General features: G+C 38.3%; 1 protein-coding gene across 3 annotated transcripts in view; it reads right to left on the reverse strand.

The window, feature by feature from the left end:
* The window catches only part of MALRD1 (MAM and LDL receptor class A domain containing 1), a 292727-nt gene extending 287031 nt beyond the window's left edge, over positions 1-5696 (reverse strand). For 2 of the 3 annotated variants that reach the window (XM_009673718.2, XM_068934619.1), the window contains exons 1-2: positions 5332-5663; positions 992-1132 (exon numbers count right to left, since the gene is read on the reverse strand). In XM_009673718.2, coding sequence (XP_009672013.2) covers positions 992-1132; positions 5332-5515 — 325 coding nt within the window. In that variant the 5' untranslated portion in view covers positions 5516-5663. Of the gene's footprint in view, positions 1-991; positions 1133-5331 lie in introns of all 3 variants that reach the window. The other variant, XM_068934618.1, reaches the window with a different exon arrangement.
* Between the last annotated feature and the right edge of the window lie 14195 nt (positions 5697-19891).

Here is a 19891-nt window from a genome sequence, read left to right on the forward strand (position 1 = left end):
TCTGACCTTGCATGCCTGCCTTCTGAGGCCTGCTCTGAGGATTCATGTACATCTATTTGTGCACGAGAGGTAAGCAGAGGATGGGTTGGGAAGGAAAACAAATGGGAAAATGTGGAGAAGAGCATTAACCAGTTTCCAGGGACTATTTCATGCAGCCCATGTTTTTACTGTGATAGAGTGCACCTATCTTATTTTTTCCCTCCTTCCTTGCTTTCTTACAACGCCAGCTTTGGAAAGTAGAAAAGGACACACTGCAGCTTAAAAAAAAAAAGTCAGCTCAAGTCAGTTAAAAAAAGGTTGAAGAAGAATTCAAGTACTACAGAAGGAAGAAATCAAGTTTTAGAAAGCAGGGTTAACTTGGATAGTGGACAAGCACAAGGAGGGATGGTAAAGAACATATTTTGTCTGGAGTCAGGGACAACAGTATTTGATGCAAAGTGGAAATGTGATAACATTGAGAGAGAAGCTGCCTTACACAGGTTATTAGAGCTCTTCCCGTTCCCAGCTCCAAACTCACCTTCTCTCAAAATATTTGGAATTGTATATTATTTACAGATCATAGATACACATACTCTAGGCATTCAGAAACCAGTCCAAGAACAGATCTAAATATGTGTCATATAATGGGGGATCCAATTCTCATTTCTAAACTTTGCAACTATCAAGAGTGAAATTATAACCAGATGTCTCCAAAACAGGCAGAGGTGACTCAGCAGAGTCACTGCATATCAACATAAGTCTTGATGACTCATTCTTTATTTCTCAAAGATAATCAGAGCTGCTTTCCAAAATAATGTTTTTTTTCCTGGAATTCTAAGTCGTTGTAATTACAGTCACCTAAAAGTCCTGGCATCTTTCGATTTTATCTCAAAAAACATGTGCCTGAATCCAACCGAACTATGAAGAAAATAGTAATTTTAAGTAAACAGAATAGAGATATACATAATGTGTAAAAATCTATGGTTCCTTCAAAGGACATGAGGATTCTTACCAGTGTCATTCCCAGTATGGTCAGAGTAAGGTGATCCCATACCAGATCGGCCATTTCTTCTAATCCATCCAGGTTGTAAATTCAACTCAGGAAAGATTTTGCACATATCAGTTTCAAAGTCACACTTTTCACAGGATGAACCTAAATTAAAAAAAAATCCAGAAACTTGATGTAAGAATGCTTTAACTTACTGAGCATATGCACAACTCATAAGTAAACCGAGAAAGAGAAGCAAAGAAATGCATTCTTAACCACTATTTGTTATTAAATTAGCACACAGAAAAAACCTAAAAGGTATTCCATAAAAAAGAGGAAAGACTACAAGTTTTAGATTGAGAACAAAGAGAAACAAATAGTATGGTGGAAAAAAGACAAAAAGAATGTATGTTACAAAAGGAATAGTCCATTTACTTTATATCGCTATAGCTATAGCATACGCCTTTTTCTCCACAAATGTGTATGTAGCTATGTACTTGTAGGAAACCATACAAGCTTGTATAGCTTATATACATAGAGGCTGTTCTTTAAATATACTGCAGTTATGAGCTGAAAGTTTCAGTACAACCACTTCATTTCTACCCAGGGCTCTTACATAGAGAAACAAAAACTTAACACGAGGAAATAACCAGAAGGTAAAAATATTTTGATTCCACTTTTGTTTACTTAATCATATCATAATCTGCATTTTTCAGGGACCTCAGAGTACGAGCCCAGTCTCAGAAATCCCACAGGGCTGAAGAGCAGAAAAGCGAGGCTCTCATCATCTCACATGTTCCAAGGTTCACCAGTGCTCATTTTGCTTACTAAGCTGCTACATTAATACATAAAACACTCTCCAGAGGAGATCTGAAGTTCTCAGAATGAATCTTCAGAACAACACATATTTCCCTCCCTGTCTGTCTACCCGCTGACCTTTTCTCCTCCAGAGCATATTGTAATGCAGTGGGAAAGAACTACTTTTCTCTCCCCCTTTCACATTCCCCAGTTGGGCCACAGAGGTCAGAAAAAGGGTGCAGAATGTGTCCTTCTGGCACTGGATCCAGCCTGGTGGACCAGTACTTTCAGGAAGTTTGAAGTAGGGATGCTACCCGATAAATGACTCCTTACAGGGAACAGGGACAAAGGCAGGGATGGAGGGATGGACAGAGATTTGTTTATGCTATGGTGCCAGACAGACTTTCTTATACTGCATCAAAGCTGAAGGAAAGAGCCTGCATGTGATCAGACAGATCCCTTCCTTGAAGTAGTTATAATGGTGGCAGGATTTTAAAAAGTTTAATTAGAAGGAGTTATAAAGAACAGGCTTATTGCAATTTCATCCTAAACAGCAGGGCACTATACAGAATTGTCTTCAGATTTCATGCACTGTGTGGCACCTTTCAGTTCATCTGTTTTTCCCCTGATGCAGAGGAGAAGAGCAAGCTGAGACTCTGCTTTCTAATGAGGATTTCTGGTTAAATGTGAGAACTGCAGAGCCTTCATGCTCCTTCTCTAATTAGTACTCAGCTCAGGCCCCCTGACAACACTTTCAAACTACTCTATATTCTAGGTTGGATTGCCACAGTTCACTAATCATTTTAAATAAAGTTGTAACTGCTGTATTTATAGTTACGCTATGATGTCCAATTTCATTGCTTTCATATTCACAGCTTACTCCAATAGTTAATTATAAGGGGAGAAAGCAGAAAAGCATAATTCATGTAAGTATTTAAGATTCATGTTAATGTGTACATTGTTTGATTCATCAGCGAACTTTTTATTACCGTTTTTATTCTTCAGCCCTTTAAGTGGCTGAAAAGGATATCAATGGATCATGAAAAACAAATATTGCTGAAGCATATCCACTTCATGTTATATGAAATGCCCAAAACATGCTCAATATTTTCACAGGGATTTTCTCAGGGCTGGAAAAAAAATAATTTCAACAAGTACGAAGCGATAAGCACAGTCTTCTTTAAAATTACAGAACCTTGATCGCTCATGATTAAGTTTTAAAAGATATATTCATTTTCACAGAATATCTAACCTGAAAGCAATCCAATGTAATTTTCTGGAATATAGATTTATAAAAAGTTACTACTTGGGAAGGAAGAGGCCAGAAGGACGTGTGGGATGTTCTATACATTTTTGCAGAATTTCTTTTGAAGAAAGCAAATACTTAAAGTAATCCCTAAGTAAAACTTAAAAAGTCTGCATCCCGGAGAAACAAACTAGAGTGTAAGGTTCTGATCCAGGTGCTAAACGCTCCTGTTGGAAGTGCGATGATTGCAGGCACATAAAAGAATCCTCTAACCATTAGATACTATCAAGGGGCAAAATATTTTTAAGAGTAGTTACGTATCATTCATCCCCCAGTGAACATTTTGCAAGAGTAGTTCAGAGGTAAAGTGACTGTAGGGTTTAATCACACTACTTTCTTGATACTGTGGGCAAAGCATAAACTGGTCATATTTGAAGTCCAAAAGGACAATAAAATGAGTCAACTGAAATTCCAACCCTGAAAAATTGTCAATGAAGAAAGAACCTTACATCTGAGTAGAACCCAATGAAAACAGCAGGGATCTGTCACGATCATCAGATTGCAGAGCTGAAGTCCAAGTGGAAAATAATAACTTGGCAAAAATGTTCAAATCAACATCCTGATTCTTTGCGATCGAGTACTAAATTCCTTACTGGAGTGATCCAGATCATGATTCAAGCAGCCCTAGGATCCACAACCTGCAGCTCAGAGCCCAGTTCTATACCTGTTACTTATCCCCAATTTAAATACAACATTATTTGGTATTCAGATTTGTTACACTGCCCATAGGCTATAGTTTCTGTAAACTATTTTTTTACCCTTATTTTCTCTATTTTCATAGAAAGAATTTGTCTATAGCAGTATGTTGCTTAACAAGCAAATGTAAAAAGCCTCTATAAAAATTAACAGAAGAATGTATGTAGCATATCTTGTGGCATATTCTGCAACCATAGTAGAAACTGCTTTACAGAAACCTGTCTGGAGGAAATGTTCCAAGAAACCAAGCTCAAGCACAATATGATTTCCAAGCCTATGCAGCAAAACGTAGCCTACAACTGTATCTTGTGCAAGTGATAGAAAGCACATTAAGCTGAGATGTGTTAGTCACGCAAGGGGATTGAACAGGCATAATTTTCAGCCAGTGGCATCATTATCCATTTCTACCTTAATATACATCAATTGGTTTAATAAAGTTATGAAATGTATTATTATCCAGTACAGTCTGATAATAATTGTCTTATTTGTAGAGAAACAAAAATCAAGTATCCTAGAACTGATTTTAGAGTCCTGTACCAAACACATATGCGCATCATATTTGGATGAAACCAAGAGTTGTATTGGCATAAGCAAAACCCCAGGCATCTTGGCACGCAATTGCAATATGAGAGATCCAGATTTAAGTTGCTGCTCTTTCTCCCAGATTTCAGCTGAATGCATTGATCACTAACACATTGATGAACTGAATATAATCATCACATCATTGCTCTAATTAGGATTTTTCAGAGTGCAGAAAAACATATAGTTTCATCTAAAGATTACTTGCACTTAAATTTGAAGCTAAAACTAAAAAATAACATATGCACATATACACATATAACATAACACCCTTTGTTGAGTGCTGAATGGGAGAAGTCAATTAATTTTTTAGCTAAAACTATGATTTTCTGTAAGTTCAAGCTTATCTTTGTACTCCAGTACGAGGATCCTCAAAGGGCAAGACTACCTTATGCATCATAGAAATAATTTGCAAAATGTTTTTATGTTATGGCATTATGAAATAGTAGACTTCTGATGCAAATTTACTCAGTCTACATCAGTTCAAATGCACTCTCAGTTCCTCTAAGGGAAGTGCAAAATATCATATTCACAACCTCTTAATGTTGCAAAGATTAAGCTAGGGCTATCAGTTCATAAATTCAAAAAAATTTTCACCCTCTGTCTGGAACAAGAAAAACCATTATTGAATTGACTTACTGTGTGCAAGTATGCCATTGCTGGTTATACCTCAATTCAGATATTTTAGATGAAATCTGAATTTCAGCAAACAGTTTTAATAGGAATTAAAATAAAATAATATTTGTTAAATTTCCTTTGGATTGAAAGTGAATGAGGAGCTACTTTCCCTCATTGTATCAGTAAGAAAATTTATGAAGGAAGTGCACTGCAAAGAGTCTGCAGATCAAACAGCTCAAATCTGAGTTTTAGAAAATTAGATGAAGAAAAAGAGAGAAAAGAAGTTTCCTAATATTTTTCTAACAGAAAAGAGCTCCTCCAGCGCTCACTGCTGCCAGGTTAAGTTATCAAACTGTAGTGCACTTACGATGAAGCCACTGAGACTCACATTGTTTTCCATCACTGCTGCCTCCACACTGGTTGGTGAAAATGCACAGTTCCCCAGATGGAGCAGAGGAGCCATTACCATAGTAGATTTCATGTCCTGTAGATGACTGACTATTCACAGGAGCAAAATAACGTAATATACAGAAGAATATGAACTTGTTCATTGGCTATGCTACTATCCAAGTTTTCACCTGGAAACGATGTACTATCTAGTATTTGTCATGAAGCATCCTTGAAAAAGCATCATTCACACATATCACTGAAACCCTTTTTTTTTAGAATCACACTTTCAGAATTTTCAGCTTAAATGAAACATGACTTCTATGAAATGGTGACTTTCAACCCGATGTGTCTTTAGATAATAATTAACTGAGTTTTAACATGGTTTTATGAGTAGAATAGTGGTGCATGCTATGCAAGTCAAGTGTATATCATTAACTTACTGACTGGATTTACTGCGCAATAGCTTGCAAACATATTAGATAAGAAAATTAGAAGATAACCGAGTATAATTACTGAGTGACTAACATTCATAAAGACCTCTCTTCTCAGAGGGAATTGGCAAACTGCTTAAAAAAATATATAGTTTGTGCATCAGATTTGGAAACAGAGTTAATAAATTCTACACTGATTTTGCATTAAATGGATTGCAACTGAATGATCAAAGGAAGGAGTGAGAATTTTCAAAGCCCATACATACATGATGCTGAAAGTTGAGTCCAATATCTATTTACTACACTTTTTAATTAAATCTGTGAAACTGAAAAATAAATAGCCCACTCCTGAATTCACACTAGGCACCTTTTGTATTGCTTGTCTTCTCTCCATCTGTCTTTGAATAAAGAGATTTCTGAAGCTTTACACTTAAGTAGAATAAACTGATTTTAAACAGGTTTTAAGGTCACCTGAATGCCAAGAGAGGATTGGGGAAATCTCCACAGATACTTCATTTCATAGTGATCTCAAATCATTCACATACACTGGGTCATACATACAATAAGTATGTTGATAGGTCTCTGTCCCACAAAGCTGTATTTAAATTTCAAGGAGCTGGTAATTTAAGCAGCTGATATAAGAGAGAATTCTCCTACTTACAATCATCAGAACTTCTTTACCTTGTTCCAATGACCGGGAAAGCTGATGGAGCAGCTACTCCTGGATACCATTTCCAAGCATTTGAAGGACAAGAAGGTGATCAGGAGTAGTCAGCATGGATTCACTAAAGGGACATCATGCTTGACCAACCTGGTAACCTTCTATGATGGAATGACTGGCTGGGGAGATGAGGGGAGAGCAGTGGATGTGGTCTCCCTGGACTTCAGCAAGCCTTTTGACACCACCTCCCATCACATCCTCATAGGTTAAACTCAGGAAGTGTGGGCTGGATGAGTGGACAGTGAGGTGGATTGAGAACTGGCTGGATGGCCGAGCTCAGAGGGTTGTGGTCAGTGGTGCAGAGTCTAGTTGGAGGCCTGTAGCTAGCCGTGTCCCCCAGGGGTCAGTCCTGGGTACAGTCTTGTTCAACATATTCCTCGATGACCTGGAGGAAGGGACAGAGTGCACCCTCAGCAAGTTTGCTGATGATACTAAACTGGGGGGAGGGGCTGACACACCAGAGGGTTGTGCTGGGACCAGAGGGACCTGGACAGGCTGGAGAGCTGGGCGGAGAGGAACCTCACAAAGTTCAACAAAGGCAAGTGCAAGGTCCTGCACCTAGGCAGGAATAATCCCATGCACCAGTACAGGCTGGGGGTTGACCTTCTGGAAAGCAGCTCTGCAGAGAAGGACCTGGGAGTCCTGGTAGACAACAAGTTAAACATGAGCCAGCAGAGTGCCCTTGTGGCCAAGAAGGCCAATGGTCTCCTGGGGTGCATTAGGCAGAGTGTTGCCAGCAGGTGGAGGGAGGTGATCCTGCCCCTCTCCTCAGCCCTGGGGAGGCCTCCCCTGGAGTACTGTGTCCAGTTCTGGGCTCCCCAGTCCAAGAGAGACATGGCACTACTGGAGAGAGTCCAGCGGAGGGCTACCAAGATGATGAGGGGACTGGAGCATCTCTCCTATGAGGAAAGGCTGTGAGAGCTGGGCCTGTTCAGCCTGGAGAAGAAAAGACTGAGAGGTGATCTCATCAATGTGTAGAAGTATCTGAGAGGGGGGTGTCAAGAGGATGGGGCCAGTCTCTTCTCTGTGGTGCCCAGTGACAGCACAAGAGGCAACGGGCACAAACTGAACCACAGGAAGTTCCATCTGAACCTGAGGAAAAACTTCTTTACTCTGAAGACAACTGAGCATTGGAACAGGTCACCCAGAGAGGCTGTGGAGTCTCCTTCCCTCGATATATTCAAAAGCCATCTGGACATGATCCTGGGCAGCCTGCTCTAGATGACTCTGCTTGAACAGAGGGGTTGGACTAGATGATTTCCAGAGGTCCCTTCCGACCTCAACCATTTTGTGATTCTGTGACAAGCAGTGGTCTTGCAGTGTTCAGTACACCAGGGTTTGGTAACTTTTCTACTGCTGGTCCTACCCTGAAAATTCAGCCTCAGTTCAATGGTGATGCTGTTGACCACTTTTCAAAGGAAAAAAATTATATTCAAGTCCTGAAATCCCAACGGATTTATGCTATTTTATAGGAACTAAAATCAGTTTATTTGCCTTTTATCTAACCTCAGTTGCCAAGCTGTCAGGTGGGCTGCTTTATAGTAGTTATTTTCAGAAATTATCTATAAGTGTTTTCTTTCTGATTTCAAAAGTACTTAAAATATTAATTTGCTGAAAACATAACTTTTTACTGAAACACAACCAGCTGTGACAGACCTTTATGGGGGTGATCCCAAGATCTTAGAACTTCTGTCAAAAGAAAGATATCCAGGGATTCCAAAAATCTCCAAAGTACTTCTAGCCCACAGAAATAGAAAGCCTGCCTTTTGAGAGAAGATTGAAATAACTTGGTTTGTTTAGTCTAGCAACACAAGAGAGCAGGGATATTATAAAAATACCTTAGAAGTCAAATCCCAGGGGAAAGAGAGAGAGTTAATAGAGGAGAAAGCTATTGCAAAAGGTAAATGGCAGTCTTACCCCCCAAAAATATGTGTGAAAAATAGTCACAATCAGGCTGACAATCACGTAAACCTTTTGGCAAGCCTTTAATAGTAGTAGTGGGATGAAAAAGAGCTACATTTAACCACAGTTTTACTTAACTAAAAGTATGAGGCAATTGTGAAAGTGGCAGCATGTAACTGATGACAGCAACCTGAGAGATCTTTTCCACCTCTACCCACCTCTATCTTCCCAAGATACCTGGAATGCAGGTACCACTACAAATACCTCCAATCTGAAGTATCCTTAAAGGAAGACTGGCAACCTACTCCGGAGACAAGTGAATCATTTCAAAGTACAGTAGCAGAACTGTATTTTCTTAATGTGAGAAATCTCATGTTGAGGTACAAACAGTATTCTTCAGTTTCCCCTGTAGGCTAACAGCCTAAAGTTTGTTGCAAATTCCTATTATTTCCAACATTAGAGGCAGATATGCTTATTTAATAAAGGTTTCATTCCTGCCTAGAAAGCATTTTTCAGTTGATCTGGTTCAAGTTCATGGATTTCATCACTATGCTTCTGTGACAACAGCACTTTGAATGCTTCACTTCAAGACTTTGCCCTTAGGCCGCTAAGCCGATTAGGACACTTTCTGAAGAAAAGTAGAACTACTAATAAATGCAGTTAAGAGTTCAGTAAAATATATATTAAATAGTTCATCAAGAATGTGCATCATTGAAATGTTTGCTTGACTTGCATAAGTACAGCTTAGATTAGAAGCTTATAGGAAAAAAAGTCTGTAAAGTCTCACATAAAACATTTAAGCCTTTACAACCTTCTTGATGCTGTTTAGCTGCTTTGTTTTCCAAACCATTTTCTCCAATGTACAATATTTAATCTTATCCCTTCTTTTCCCCTATACCTATCACTTCTTTCAAAAGCTCAGCAGAGATCTGTGTCCAAAACTCCCCTTCACACATTTGTGTTTTGTGATGGCAGGACAATCTTTCAGCCTTCTTCCAAAATTTTATTTAGATTTTTACTGCAAAATTCCAAGCTGTTCTCCTCCTTTGCAGCATAAAATCTGTATACAGACTTTGTAAATGGGAACTTTTTTTTAACAGAAAGTGGTGCTCATTTTCAGTCTTATTATACTCTAACACAGTAATAAGAAGGAAAATAGCATAACCCAATGAGTTAAATTCATCATTAATTCTCAATCATCAGTAGAAGGCAATGGGAAAAAAAGGGTTAAATTTTCAGAAAGCATGTAATGTGTTATCCAAGAACTTTCAATGAAGGGGAAAAAAAGCATCACAGGGAAGATCTAACAAGAAGTTCCAAAAGCAGAGGGAAGTTGTCTTTTGTGAGAGTGCGTGGCTATGTATGAGGAAGGAGTGTTTCTTGACTATGTATCAGCCATCTTGTCAATTAAGAGCAAGAAGATGTTTTCCTGTAGCTCTGAGAAACACAAAAAGTGACAAAAAGGCAACTAAGAAGCCAAGACTTGCAGAAAAAGTCAAAAGGATAAACACATCAATAACTGTACTGCAACCAGCACCCTGAAAGCAGAAAGAAAACTCAAGAACTAGAAAGAGGAGGAGCAGAGACAGCTTGAACACCTCTAAATCAGTGGAAATAGGAAGGGTGTCAGAGAAGGAGGAGGACTGGCAATAAGCAAAGAGTTTTGATGCAACAGAGAAGTCTTGCAGAGAAACTAGAAGAAGAACAAGCCAAGTTAGGCAGCACGTCTACTTTCAAAGTTACTTTCGTAAACAAATAGTTCTCAAAAAGGAAAAAAGTAGTCAAACTAAAAAATTGCATGATTTGCCTCAAAGCAGGCTTGATCTGGTTTCATCTAATTCATTTCATTAAAGCCAAGTTAGAATACATTTCCTATTAAGTGAAAATAAGACTATCCTCTCAGCCTTTTCACTTCTTCAACTAAATCAGTTGGAAAAATGTTGTATACATTTAAATTAGGATGCTAGTTTTAAGAAACAGCTTAATAAATTCAGATTCTGAAATAGTGACAGAAGTGTTTTGCATTTTTATGTCTAGTTTTCATGTCAATAGAAAGTTATTTATTTAAGTAGAAAACGGATGGCAGTTAGTAATTCTTCATTAAGTTTCTGTACTGTCAGTAACTATCAACAAATGAAATAGAGGAGAGAACTCAAAAAATGAAATATTAGTTTCATCATCTGTAAACAGCATTATAGATTTGCTGCCAGTACTATTTTCTTTTAGGGGAAAAAAAAAATCCTTAATGGAAAATATGGTGACATCTTCAGAGAAGTTGAAATTTCATTAAGTTTAATACAACCTTTTAAGGGCAAGATTGTAATGTTATTACAGGCCATCAGAGTAGGAAGTACTACAGCAGCAATGTATATACCTTTAATATAGCTTATTTTTTTCCTCCTAGTGTGCAGTTTTAGTAAACATCATTAGTTTCAAGATAAGTAATCTTCCGAGTTTGTTTATATAAGAGCAATTTTGTCTTATAGTTAAGAAAAGCACCAAAATAAAACTGTGTCTTTGAAATAATTCACAACTACTCAGCCAAGACTTCATACTGAGAGCCAACCTCCCCGAATATGCTCTCCATGCTATCATATGACATTTCTAGATTTTAATTGTCCAGTCGGAACTGAACAACCTCTGCTAATGAAAGAAACAAGCAATAGTAGTAACTCCTGACTAGATCAGTATTTAAGAATGAAAGGTGAAAGCAATAATATGAAAGGAAACTACTGCATACTATCTGCTTCCAGTTGAAGACACTAATTCAATAGTTAACTTGCAAGAGGACTAAGTTATAAATATATCTGATAGGAAAACTTTTTCAGAATTCTTTTCAATCACTCATCTCCATTTGTTAGAAGAAATTAGCAGAATCAATTGAAGGATTACAATCAAATTCAATATCAGTGTACAGCATGACAGGAGATAAACACCACAGTTAAAACTAGTGTAGGAAAAAGTCCATAATGTTAATGCAGGGTGGTACAAAGTATAGCACACTAGATTAAAAAAAAAAAAATCGGCTGAATCATAGCCCAAGATGATCAAATTTAAATAAGGTAACACTTCAGGAAACTTTTTGGTAGCATAAATTCTACCTTTGTAATGGCTGACCACATCACATTCAAGAAGAGATGACAGATGCAAATAGAAGTGAAATGAAAAAAATATCAGAGAGAGATACGAAGACTAATCTGACTAAATGCACACCATGTGCTAAAATTTCACACCTGGAATTTTGAAGGGTGAAAGAAATACGTCAATTCTCAGCTGACAAGAGTTCAGTAGAATTGCCCCTTTCCTTCCTCCCACAAAGTAAGAGGGGAAAAAATACAAAAATACTTCTAATCTGTAAAGCAACTGAAGACTAGCTATGAACTGGAATAAAGTAGCTTTGCAATGACAGAAAACATCGCTACCTCCTGCATACTACCCCCTTCTGCAGAAGATATAGAGGTCAGGAGGAGGGGGGGAACTTGCTTTTCTCTGAATATGTTTCCAGTTCAACAGTGTTCCACACATGCTACCCTCATGCAATCTTCTGCAAGTCAATAGAAAAGTCTTTCTTTCCTCACACTCTATTATCCAGCATTTTGGTTCTGTTCTCTGCTACAAGAAAGCTCCTTGTTCCTCTAAGCCCTTTTCATCTGCATCTACTTTCATGAGTAGCACTCTCCAACAGGAGCAGAGCTGTAGAGTGAAACCCACAGGGCTGAGGACCTCTGTACAGACTACATACATTTCACATAGGTGTTAATTCAAACTAGCTCTAGCCTGGTCCCATGAACTGAATGCTTATGAGTGGCTGAGGTGCATTAGGTGAGCTCCGACAGTTCAAATCCATTGTGCATGCTCCTGGGCTGCTCTGTTTTGGCTCATAGAGCAAGCAGGAAGAGTAAGGGATTTGCTTCAATAAGGCACCCCTTATTGAAACTGAAACGCGAACATGCTTAACGGCTCTCAGAACAAGAGCTGACCTTCCCCCCATCCCAAGAAATAAATAGACTTTCTTTTCTCCCACACTTTGGAAAGAAAATATAATTATACAGATCAAACTGGAACCAATTTCAACAGTTTTGCTATTGTTCACAACTGTATGCATTGGAGGATTCATCTAACGTATCTTTGGTTGCTCAAGTCTGAACTCTCAACCAGAGGCTTTACAGGTATCAGGGGCAGACAAACACCTTCCCAGGGCAAGTCATCCACATTTGTCTCTCTCTGAGTGAGATCACTCCCTCAGAGAGGCTGGATGTTTTCCACTAACAATAGAACAAACTTAATATGACTATCTTATATTTTGTGATAACTTCTGGGTTTCCAAGTGAGGGCAGACAAATCCTTCATACATCTGTCTGCCTGTTTTTGTCCATTCTATTGGTCACATAACATTAGCTGGAAACAGCAACAGGATCAGGGAGACAACTGGAAGAAAGCCACCTCCCTCGGCTCACTTCCCATGCCCACGGAGCCAGGATCAGCACAGCCTAGAGCTGCAATTGCAGGAACATTTCTGTTTATGAAACAGAACATTTCTGTTCTGAAACATGCCCATGCCCAGGAGCTGGAAATTAGGCGGCTGACACTTAAGGAGCCTCAACAGAGGATATGCCTTAGCAACCACCTAATTGTTCTTTTAATTTATCCATAAGGTTTTCCGATACTGATTTTGGCTTCAACTTGTCTCTTGCATGATACTGCTAATGAAAGTTTCAGCACAGTTGTACTTCCTATGCACATTTCTGGAATTCAATCCAAATAAACAATACAGGAAGTATGTTCTTAAAAATCTTTCTCTAACAAAACTCCCATTTATCTCAATCTCCTCTGAGAAATGGTCTGAACAATTCTAAATTGCTCTGATACAAGCTGACAGAGAAGGTTAAATAGAACCTAATATTAACAAGTAACTTCTCTACACCATTGTAAGTGAAACTTTAATATAAGGGGACTATTTTAACATCCAAAGAAATAATATTTCACAAAGCAGAACAACATAGGGAGACTTTCCAGCTCTGAAATTGGGGCAAGTAAACTGAAAAGGTGGCATTCTTATCAGAAAATAGCTCCTTCAAAACACACAATTGCTTTCAGTGCAATTAATGCAAAGCTGAACTTTATGCAATAAATCGATACAGGAACAAATGTACAAGCAGCAGCTTCCATTAAACAACTCTAATGAAGATTTTAGCTGAATATCCTCAGAATGTTTAGGAAAAATTTCAGTCTTGAAAAGTTCTAAGTTACACCAAATTCATAAATATATGAGGTCTGCTGTCCTAAGGAGAGGCAAAAGAATTTTTCCACATCCTCAGTGGCTGTATTTCAGTGCCAAATAATCTAAATCTGGCATATGTGAAGCTGTTATACTGAAAATCTTCTTAAAAATAAAAGAGAAACACTATAAATTGGTAAAATAAGCTCAGGGCAAGGCAAGCCCAGACAGGTCCTGAGATGCTGCACTGTCAATTGATACAAGGTCTTGGCCTGGTACGAGTAATGGCACAAATCTTATTTACTGGGCTAGAACAGCGTGAAGAACAATACAGCAGTTTGATGCTCGTATCCTTGACCACTTCCATACAATCATCCAGAGCTATTCTGTACGCTCTTTTAAAAAAGAGTGAGTAGTGCTTTCCATCATTGCCATATCGTTTCATAATCTTCAATTTTATCTGAGAATGTGGACAACTATCAAAAAATTAACAGTAAAACCTTATTGATTAATGAGCTTTCCACTACCCTTCATAAGGCCAAAAGCCTCATTGACTGCAATCAAGGAAATCTGAAGACTCCAGATATTACCGAAGTAATTTCAGTATAGCCTTCATAGGAGAAAAAATCAGAAATCAGATAATAATCAATATCAAAAGATTATTTCTTAATAGTAGTCAGAGTTCTGCCCTTAGCAGTTAATCTTCAAAGACTGGTAATGCCTATTAATTGACGTAATGCCTATTAAAATTCTATTTTGGAAAGTAAAACTCAAGACACAATAAATAAATAATTGGTCATCCATCACTGCTAGAAAATTATATTTTTGGCATGAATTATGTAAATAATGTAGTCAATCAAAGAATACTTGAATATCTTAATATTAGGTAAAGTTACAAGTGCGGAGGAGACAGAAGCTGAGCACAACATTTCACAAGCAGATAGAAATTACTTCGCAACAATCAGTTTATTTTCTATTTATATCATAAATATAGACCAGATTTTACAGCCTACTTTGAATATTTTACTAAGGTTAGAAGAAACGGTCACTAATGGCATTTTCAATTAAAAAATCTAATGGCAAGATCAGAGAGAAAGCAAACTTTGTGACTTGGGATGAAACATCCAATAACTTCAAATTGGTTTGTAAAGATGTAGCCAAGTAATCCTTAAAATTAAGTTTTAATAGTGTAAGTTGTCAATTAGCAAAAGAAACTTCTTTTGAAAAAGTATCACTTTCTGCCAAAAAATCAGAACCATTCTGAAAATTTACCCTACTGATTGCCACTTCACATGTGGGAATGAGAAGTTAGCAATGTTCTTGGAGGAGATTTTCAAGATATTTAAAATGTCAGAGCTCCTTTAGATTTTTGTCAGTTTACGTCAGGCTTTACAGCTCTTCAGTTCCTTCGTTCTTCTGCTGAGACTGTTGCCAGCAGTTAGTTTTGGCTGTAGTCTTTTCTGAGGCATGGGCTATGAACAGGATTGACATAGCTGGCTCATTTCATGTAAAATAAGCAAACAGCAACCGACAGATAGTAATGAATTTCAGCCCCTGGTGGCATGAATTAAATATTCACAGCAATGGGTGAAGACACATACTGCGAAAGCAGGTGGCATGAAAGCTTGTAGCACAAACCTATCAGCACCAACCTGCAGCAAGGCTGACTGAAAGATCTGTAATAATAGCCAAGGACTAAAATAAAAGTAGGGATTCATTTCTACTTGGAACCCAAAAACATTTTGAATAAATAACTCCAGATCAAAGAAGTCAACTCACAGGCTGAAGTAGAATGGTCTATAGGAAATGAGAAAGAATACCCAAATAAAACTAGGTCCTGCAGCTAGCTAGAGGCAGATGTGGGAAATATCAATGACACAGATTAGACATCTCTTTTGGCTCGTCTTTTGCACGTAACCCTCTAGCAAGTAGATCACTGACAGGACAACTACACTGTCAATTTGTCTCATCCTGTGTCCCTCTGGGTTTCTCATGCCCTGATCTTGGTCCTCGTGCTCTGACCTTCTACATTTCACAAAACCTGGCCAGATTCTTTTCCACAAAAACTATCCAAGCTAACTATCTCTAGCAGGAAAATCAGGCATGGTTGAGGGGATAGTACCTAGCAAGGTCTAGAAAGACAGTTTGGATGCAGACAGCAAAACACAGAGTTACCCAGCTATCCTTTAACACTGCATCTGAAGGTCCTGTGCCCTCATTTGTCCTCCCCCACAATCCAAGGCATGCAGTGCATGCCCACAGCTTTCTACTAGAGAAGCCTGTACTTTTCTAAGATAAAGCTACGGGCATGCACTGAGTTCTGGCAAGTGGCAAAGAAACTCTTTTTCACAGATTTCTTTTTTGTTGTTATGACATCTTAATGGCAAAGGCTTTCAAAAGAAAACTCAGGGAGACCATGGCACTGGTTTCTATTTGCCTGGAGGTGCCTAGGTCCTTGGATACAGGTGCAGGTGCGTCTGGACAAATAAACATAAAAGAAATTTCATAGCAGCTTAGCATTGCAATTATGCCTGCAGGGCTGACAATGCTATTTTAATTGAAAACAGAATTGGTAGCAGGTATATGAAGCCCAGGGACTCCGGATGCAGCTTGCCTGGAGCTGATACACATGCCCGCTCCGTGTGAGCTGCATCAGAGGTTGGGAAGAGAGTCCTCTGCAGAGCCGTTTGTGCTCTCGGACCCTCTGGGTCTGTGACCACGGCTCCACATCAGCCCTGTGACACCCCTGGCTTTTTCTGACTACCTCAGGCCTTGAGTGCTTGGAGGGAAAGAGACCAATCTGGAAGAGACCAATCTACCGAATGACTGGCTCATCCTTTCTGCCCTGCCAGCATCTTGAAAGGGATGCACGGGAAGTGCCGAGTTGCCTGAGGAGCTGCGCTCCACGCTGACCGGCCCACAGGTGAGGGCTCCCCCAGTGCCGTGCAATGAGCCTCAGAACTGCAGTTTCCCTTAATAATTTCCATAACATCCACAGATAAATGCACTGGGATAGGTCTGCTGAAGTTTTATATTGTCATACGTCGGCCTTTTCAGAAGACATGAACTCTTTCACGGTGGAAATGGTACCAAAAAATTTAATAAATAACGATAGATGAATGCTTTGGTGGCTGCCTATAAAATGGCATATCTCCAGATACGGAAAAAATGTAGTTAAGATGGATTGTTTTCTTGGCTTTTTAATGCTGAGTCATTCACTCCATTCCATTTTGTTGAATGCACCCAGCATTTTTTTCACCTAATAAGAAATTTATATTTCTTCTTTCTTTAATTATATTAGAACACGTCTCCCTCCTAAATCATTTTAGGACTTGCACAAAATGCTTATGAGCACTAGTGAAGCCTTTGAAATTTTTAAGGTAGTAATTGCATAATAGCTGTTATTTTATTTCTCAGATACCTATGCTGCTGACACAGTAAGACTGTGTATGAAATACACATAAAGAAAGGCATTACTTATACTTATTAGAGTAAATGCTCTTTTTTTTTAATCAAATGTAAATGACATAGAATACCCAATCATTTAATACTGGAAAGGTTCTGAGAAAAAAAAAGAGACAGGGCAGTTTAAAAATCAGGAGAAATGGCAGAAAATAAAGCCAAGAAAGACTGGAACAACAGCATTAGAACAAAACCACATGAAACAAGCAAAACAGGCCAGAAATGTGCCAGGCTGCACAAGACAGACTGGGTGAGAGTTCCTACGTTTGAGTTCCATCCAATTATCCCAACAAGTAAAATAAAACATGTTGGTTAGGTCACAGAACAAAACAGTTTTTACAGATTCCACTAGGAGATCCTCAATAAAGGGTGCAATGTCAGAATCTGCAATGCTGCAACATGCAGTTTGTTTAATTTCTTAGCAAAATTACTCTCTACAATTTTAAATAATGCTGTTAGATGCCTCCCAAAGCACTCACTGCTAAAAGCACTTACAAAACAAAAGCACTGTACAGCAAAATGAAAGTAAATCCCACACATAAGTAAACACATCTCCAAAGTACTAAAAACGGGCCTCTATCCAAAAAGTTTGCTAGTACCACAGCACTATGTTCACTTTGGGTTCATTTTTGAAAAATATAATTTCACAGAAAAATAGTTAGACCTCTTTGTAGGTGGAACTAGGGAAATATTTTGAATGGCAAGAAAATTAACTGCATTTCTCCTATTTACAGCTTTGTAAATATGCCATATTTTTTCCTTGTTAATCTTTCTTTCTTCTCCTCGGACTTCCTGCCCAAATCTGTGAAATTAATGTTTAGTGAAACTAAAAAATGCATCACATTAGTGAAGTCAAAGCTCAAATTCATCTCATTCTGTAATTATCTTTCATTTCCTTCTGAACCTTACCCTGAAAATCATCATATGCACTATCACAAAACGGAAGCAGAGAGGGGTCGTATCACTTTTGGTCGATTGAAGCAGAAGAAATTGAGTCAAAAGTTCTCTTACAAGCAGGCTTCTGCATCGCTGTTAAGCTGGACTTTCCTAAACACAAATTCTGTTGGGTTTTGGAGGGAGAAAGGTGGGGGCAGCAGGCTGTTGTATAGCTTCCTCCGCAAGGGAAATGCAATCCTCTCTCCCTCTTTGTTTCCCTATATCTGTATGAAGGAGGGTGGCTGAGAACGTGCAATATTAACTTTTCACGTATACAAACAGAGTTCCCAGAATTTTCACCTTCTCCGACAGCTGATCTAAGGACTGTGCTTCGCCCAAATGTTTCTCCAAGTCTGGTGTGAGAGCACCCAAAAAGCGAGTGAAAGGGATAATATGAAAACATAACTACATCCGTTATAGTTACAGCTCTTGTGCCACCTTGAGCACAAAGAGGGACGCAAACAGGAATAAACTGTGCATGTAACTACTTAAAAATTCACCCCATAGGAGAGAAGATATGGAAAACATCAGGTTTGTGGAGGATGGAGTGGGTGGTAACTAGCAGTAATGTGACTGTGTGTATGTGTACATGGATATGTTCACACAGTGTAACGCTGGGAACACTGAGTTTCCCAGATTTGCTCCTGAGCAAGAGAACTATTTGAGGTTAAAGCTGCTAGTGGAACAGGTCCTACCACGTGGGCAGGCTTTCAGATTAAAACAGATGATTTGGATGAAATGCATGTAGCTAAGAGAATGTCTCTCATGGATTCTGTAGAAAACTAAAATCTTTCAATTCTGTGTGAAGATACTGCTGAGAAAACTAAATTAACTCCTGTCCTATCCCTAGAACGAAAATTATGATAAAATTAAGTGGAATTAAGATATACTTAATTATGACAATAAAAATTAAGCTTTAATGTCAAAAGAAGTGTCCTTTTCATTACTGACAGTAAGTAAAATATGAATGAATGTGGCATAAATTGGAAAACTATTCACTGTGCAATAGAAGCTCCAAATAGGCTTACAGATGGAAAGTAAATGAGATGGAAAAGAAAGAACAAATGCACTGGGAATGCTGTTTTTCATATTATGCATTGTCTGAACCTGAAGAGATCCCACTGTACTAGCTTTATCACTTTGGTTTAGATGGAAATGTACTGGCTTAATAGAGAAACAAATTTGCATTTCATTTCGTAACCTTTCTAAGTATTTAAAAAAATTAAATCCATTTCCTTGCCAGAAGTACTGAAGAATTACATATTTCATTTTCAGAATCGTATATCTAGCATTATCATCGTAATTTTTTCCAAGCTCATTAATCTCCAGGTACAGAAGATATATTTGTTTTAAATATCAAATAACTTGCTTTATTTTACTGATATCTGAAGTGAAAGCATAAATATGAAAAAGAAATTACATTCTGATTGTATTTGACTTTAAGAATATATTAAATTTTAACTTTCTATAAAATTAAGGCATTTTGAAGACTAGTGAGAAACCCGAAATGAATGAACATAACATACAGCCAGCATCCTCTACCTCCTCAGCTAATGCTTAGGACAGGCTCTAAAGCCCATGAAGTCAAAGGAAATCCTGTCAATGATTTCAAAAAGCTTTGGATCAAGCCTTTCAGAAATCAGCAGGACTATTCACATGTAAAATACTAACGCATACTCACACATTTAACCATCTTGCTAAGCAAATGTACTCTTCTGCTCCTGGCTGTAACCTCAAAGCTTGTTTTTGCAATGGTGTGAAAAATGTTGATGCTCAGGTCATGCGTCTTCAGGACAACATTTAGCAACAAATGCTTTCTTTTTCTTATTTTTCTGATTCTGTCCATCCTTCTCTTTCCGGAACCCAA

This window comes from Struthio camelus, chromosome 2, assembly GCF_040807025.1.
Source record: "Struthio camelus isolate bStrCam1 chromosome 2, bStrCam1.hap1, whole genome shotgun sequence".
Lineage (NCBI taxonomy): Eukaryota > Metazoa > Chordata > Aves > Struthioniformes > Struthionidae > Struthio > Struthio camelus.